Below are 6000 nucleotides of genomic sequence, written 5' to 3'. Positions count from 1 at the left end.
CGTCCTAAAACCTTATACGTCACTAAATATGCGTTATTCCCTTTATCTTCCCCGTACTTCAGGAAGTATCTAGTGTCCTAAAAGCTACTGATGTTATCTTAACAGTTGTCTGGGTTGTGTAAAGAAGTTGACAGATTTAAATATCACTAGACGTCTCCTGAAGGAGATAAACCGGTTCTGAGAAACCAAATTATTAAGATGACTTTCCTTGGCTGGTAAAAAGGGTCCAGCCTTGCTCTCCATCTGAGCTAGATGCTTTGGCATTGCTGTCAGTAAAATGAGAATGCAGTTACTGCCTTTAGATCTTGTGGCTGCCTGGCACATTTTGAGTATGGCGAGACTGTAACTGGGCTTTAGTGTACATTTTTTTTCCATATTTTTTATTTATCTATTTATTTAGGCAGTCTAGCCCCTGTATCCTGTGTCAAGGAGTGACCTATGGTAGATGCTAAGGGAAGAGTACAGAAAACCAGAGAAAATGTATTGAGATGTTTTCCGGTGAAATTCTGCTTGTAACCTCAAGCTGATGATGTATCCTCTTGGCCTTATTTCCTGTATTCACCTGGGTTCCATAGGTGAAGATCTTCTCTTATCCCGTAGCTTTTTTGGAAGCGGAACTAGTTGTGGATTCATCACCTGGATGTTCTTGTCCACTTGCTTCAGAGAACTTTGAAGAACTCAATAGATTTGCAAGGCATGACTTTTCTTACAAAAGCTGCGTTACCTCTTAGCCAGTGCCGTCGTCTTTATGACTGCTAATTCTGTTCTTTGTTACAGTTTTCCATCGTTTGTCTGGGTTGCCGGGGTTGCTTGTCTGTAGTTTCCTGCCTTTTCTGTCTTTCTGACAACTCGGGGTGAAAGTACTCCACAGTGAACGAGGACGGTGTGTGTCTGTCACCTGCTGAGTAGTGTCTCTGGCTGGGTCTGGTGTTCAACGACACACAACGCAACGAAACGTCTCCCTTTTGTGCTGGCCGTGCCCGTGTGTGCTGTGACAGCTGTGTGCTCTCTTGCTGGCGCCCTGGGAAGGTGCCACAGAAGGGAAGGAGCTGCTGGTTCACGACCTGTTTCCGCACGTCTGCATTTGCCGTGGAGCCTGTTCTACAGTCAGCCGTGATAAAGGCACCATCTTTGTTTCCACGGTGATGCTGAAACTCCATCCTCATGGTGGTCAAAGGGTATCATTTGACATTTCATGTTGTGTTGTAATTTTCAGTGCACAAAACATTTAACAATCCAGTGATTTTAACAGTATTTAGCATAAACAGAGCCATTTTACAGCCATTTTATAAAACATCCTTTGAGTTTTATACTTTTCTGCTTCAGTACAGAGAAACTTCTCACCACCTTAGACTCTTGCCCTTTCATATTTCCTAGGGTTTTTCTAAAGACTGTCCTTAAAATTTTTTCTTCTTTCTCCTTGTGATAAGCAAGATGTGCTTTTGCAGTAGGCAGCTGGAAACTCAAAGTGATCAGTATTAACTGATGCCCCAGGAAAGGTGAAGTATTGATACCTGTAAGGTTTCTGTACCTTCTTCTCTTTGGCACTACGTTTTGTTGTCTTACCAGTACTCTTTCACCGTTTAACTGTTCCTTTCTTTACGTTTTTTAATCCCTAAGCTATGGTTTTAGGTGAACTAGAAATTGCATCTCCTCGCATCAAACAAAATAATTAACTTTCATTAGTCAGAGACAATTATGAGAATTTTTCAAAGAGTTTGTGTCACGTGAGAGGTGTGTAAAATATTGAAAAGAAAGTTCTGCAGGACAGCCATTGCTACTGAGCCACAACTGTCCACCCTGTCAGCCCCAGCCTGACCTTCATCTTCGTATTGCAGGGGAATACGGCCAGAGAGCACAAACCACACTTTATTGCTTACTCTCTAGATTCCCCTCACCGCATCCTCCAATGTTTTCCCAGCTATTTTTAGATTATTGTGTCCTTGCCTCCTTAGAGGTATTTTGGGTAAAAATGACTTAGCTTCATATGAAGTTTGCCCGAGAAATACTGCAGGACAAGACCCAGGTAAGCACCTCCTGCAGAATGTTATCAGTTTACACTCCTGTTCGTCTGTATGTATGTTTAATATCTGAAATTCTTATTGTGTGTTCTACTGGCTACAGGGTAGCTGTCAGCAGACCCGAGGCTCATCTACAACACAGTGCTAAGGCTGTAACTTGGTCTTAGTAAGTTTCTTAACCTCCCCTTTCCTCAGCTTCCTTACCCAGGAAGAAATGGTACTGACACCTCTTCTGAGGTGCTTCAACACTTCGCATGGAAGGTTTTCTCAAAGTGCGTCGTGTTTTTGCTTTGTATCATGATGCTGTTAGCTGGGCATCTTCCAACCACTGTGCCAAAATAACAGAAAGAATGGTTGTATTTTTCTGTTCTTAGTTGCAGAGATATTTTATCATCCTCAATTCCCGTTGCACATACCATGGCTTAAGAGCTTTGGTTCTTTGAGATGAAAAATAGCTACTCTGATGAAGCCAAGCATAAAAGCATTAAGGTATGCAAGGAGTTCAGAAATAAAGTAACATAGATCTTAAAACTGCTGATGTCTGTAAATACTGTTTTGCAACAGTTTTTAATATGTGAAATGATGCGCGCTGAAGATCATGAATCGATGAAAATTATAGTGAAGAGTGTAAGATGACAGCATAAACCAGAGAATGGCAGCAGTGCCTGGTTTGTGCCGCTTATCTCTGGCCTGACGGCATTTTCTATCATAAATCTGTTTGGTTTATAACTAGGCTATAAAACCTTACGTCAGGCTGAAATGTAGCAGGATATGGTGTAGTTCAAAAATTGCACTTTTATAGAAAAATACATCAGTAATTTGCAAATTAAAATTGCAGCACTTTAAAAATTATTTATTTTTCTTTTGCACTCTTCCTATTTGTGCTTTTTGCACTGGATTTATGTTCCATATAAATCTGTGTGATCAGTCCTATTTAAAAGTTGCTGGCTCCTTGGCTTCATCAAGTTCCTTTTGTAGTGAATTTTCTATGTACAGGTGTGACTCACTCTTAGAAAATACTCCTTCGAACTTTTTATAATTAGATGGGGAAACATGCTGCAACTCCACAAGAAGCTGATGAGACTCAAGTGAGTTTGGGGTTTGGTTTGTTTAAAAAGACTGAGTGTGTATACAGCTAACAAGAACACGTAGTTACTAGTAACAGGAACTGAAGAAGGAATAATTACAATCCTTAGCTTCACTCTGTTAGAAGTTGGGAGACCTGATGTCAATTTATCCAACGTTTCTTCTTCACATTCTTAGTGCTTCATCTGATCTACTTGGTATTGACCAGCCTTGGAGACAGGAAACAAGCGTGTGGAGCACAACGCCGTCTGGCCAAGCCCCCGTGCTTCTGCTGAATATTAAAAGTAGATCAGTGTAATCTATTTTAAAGTTATCTGTTTTTAACAATAACATAACTAAACATTTAGCATACACAACCCGCAGGCCTTGATTAGTGGAAAAACTAGGAGCTCTATTGTAGAATTACAAGATCTTTTTATTATTATATCACTAATAAAATAACAAAAGGATGGTGGCATCAGAGGACCTACTGTCATCTGTACCGTCTCTTGCAGTCACATTAGAAGTGATCTCTAAATCAATTTGACCGAGTTCATCAATTTGAGCAGTATATGCTGGATACGTGCCCCAGTACACGTGCTGAAAGGGATGTTCAAATTGCCATTAGTTCAAAATCCATTCTGGTTTTTTGCAGAATTTTGTGAAATCAAGTGGAAGGAATAAAGCAGAGTCAGTGAAAGGGGGGGAGTTAAACACCAGCTGACAAGAGACAGGTCACAAGCACTTGGCAATAGCAGAGCTCTGCCTTCCGTTTGTAGGCCGAGTGGAGCGTACCAGGAGGAACACCAAGAGAAAACCTTTAAGGCAAAATAGTTATAGTTTCTTCTCTTGGATAGCGGGGAGGGCTGCACCAAGGAGCGTGGCCCTTGGAGGCCTGCTCTTCGGGTCCAGGGGGTGTCACAGGGGTGACGCTGTTTTGCCCCTGACAGGGCAATTCACTTTGCCCCCAGAGGATCGGGGACACGGGGCAGCTGCAGCTCTTGCTATCCAGTTTTGGAAAGAGGAAGACCGCGGGTCGTAAGTGGGTTTAAATGATGGTGAGTTTGGTCCCAGTTCTACATATCACCTCTGAGGTTCAGCTTCTTGGACTTGGGTGTTTTAAGGTACTGCCTTTGTTCTAGCTTTAGTATTTGTCTAATGAGAGACACCTTTCGTCACCTGAGCTGTAATGTTTCATGCAGTAATTATTCCTACTGATTACTTTGAAGAAATTAGAGATTTAGTATTTGTCAGGCAAAAGGAAAAATAATACTGTAACTGAAATCTTCTTTATTCACAAGCCAAATGTAACCCAGTAATTCACACTGTGAGGTTCCACATACAGCACTAGCATTGTCCATCCCCCTGCTTTGCAGGGCCTGGCCACGCACGTGTACTTCACCAAAAAACTGCCAAGTGTAACTTTGCTCTTTTCAGGGGGATAATTTTATATACGTCCAACTCTTTTCACATCCCAACTTCAGTGTGATCCAGGATCTCCGAGATCAGCAATGACCTTGGAACAGTGGGAGGCAGAGAATTTTGCAGGTACAGCGTTGTAATCTTTTTGGCTAGCGTGGCTGGTGTTGCAGTACCTGGTAGCATAACTTCTTGATTTCAGAGACTTGGCCATGTTCTTTCACGCCGTTGTTGCCGGGTTTGCAGCCCGGTGCCTCAGGAGGGCGGCTCCCCCAGCCTCTTGCAGGAGGCAAAACAGAACACAAGCCCTCCAGCCTTAGCCTGGTCTCGTCACCAAAAAGCATGCTGCTACAGAAAGGGATTTTTTTGGATAAACTTTGCCCTCCTTCCTCCCACCCCTAATTAAAAAACAGCAGCCCAATAGCACAGCAGCAAATGCACATTAATATCAAACAGAATTTTCACTACTGTTTTCATATTAACATGAGATGTCAGAATGTAAAGTTAGCTAGATCTGCACATGGGACCGTTCTTGCTGTTAAAGGCTTCAGGCTGGAACGAAGCCCAAGATTTTTAAAAGAAATGCAACATTTCCAGATCAAATATTAATTACATGCTATATAGAATCATATTTTTCAAACAAATTTTATAAATAAAAAGCTAGGCCTTTCAAACCATCAGCAATATTAATTTTGGATTTGAAAGATTATGAAAGATAGACAACCACATAACTGTGAATTAGAAAAATACTGGCCTAGGTTGCATAAAAAACCTCCATTAAATAAATAGCGTAAGTTTTCACTATGAAAATTCAGTGGCATTGTACTTTAAAAAACCATAATGAATTAACCATCCGTTAATGATACTCGAGTTGTTTTTCACAAATCACATACACATACAGGAAGTCAGATGGCCAGAAAAGGCTATATACTGGATTAATACAGTTTGACAGAAAGTACTCTCGCTCCGCTCCGCTCCTTCATCGCAACTTCCTGACTCTTGTTGCAGTTCATCAGCTGCAAATCCTGTTGCCCTTCTCCTCTCGGCTGCCTTGCTGTCGCAGACGGTCCGACACCCCGGAGGCTGACGCAGTGGGTGACTGTGACTGCGGTCTTGTGCATTCCTCCCTCAGACCACCGGTTTAATCTCGGGGTGATTTACGGTGAGTGGTTCCGGTTTCCAGTCTGGTTGGAAAAAGTGAATGTTGAATGTCCGTGCCCAGTTCTCAAACACTCGTTTCTCTGTGATGAAGCGGTGATGGCTGCCCTTCCGTCCCCGCTCGTGTGAAATGTACATTGTGCATTCATCAGGTCCCAAAGGTTCGTAATAATGATAAGGGACTGAAAGATGATTAGGATCCCTGTGGAAGAAAGAGAATAGATGGAAGCCTGAGATGTTCTTTTTTACTGATTGAAAAGATGCTATCTTTAATAAGCTGATGTGCTTAAATCCACTTTTTCTCCCAGTTAAATCAAATTTCTAGGTAGCTGTATTT

At 41.9% G+C, this 6000-nt stretch overlaps 1 protein-coding gene across 2 annotated transcripts in view; it reads right to left on the bottom strand.

The window, feature by feature from the left end:
* Positions 1-4356: 4356 nt before the first annotated feature.
* ST6GALNAC5 (ST6 N-acetylgalactosaminide alpha-2,6-sialyltransferase 5) overlaps positions 4357-6000 on the bottom strand; it is a 72992-nt gene continuing 71348 nt past the window's right edge. For both annotated transcript variants that reach the window (XM_063344201.1, XM_063344200.1), the window contains one exon: positions 4357-5865. In XM_063344201.1, the coding sequence (XP_063200271.1) occupies positions 5634-5865 (232 nt within the window). In that variant the 3' untranslated portion in view covers positions 4357-5633. The remainder of the gene's footprint in view (positions 5866-6000) is intronic.

Source organism: Chroicocephalus ridibundus, chromosome 8, assembly GCF_963924245.1.
Source record: "Chroicocephalus ridibundus chromosome 8, bChrRid1.1, whole genome shotgun sequence".
Lineage (NCBI taxonomy): Eukaryota > Metazoa > Chordata > Aves > Charadriiformes > Laridae > Chroicocephalus > Chroicocephalus ridibundus.
This window is presented reverse-complemented; position numbering and strand designations above follow the sequence as displayed.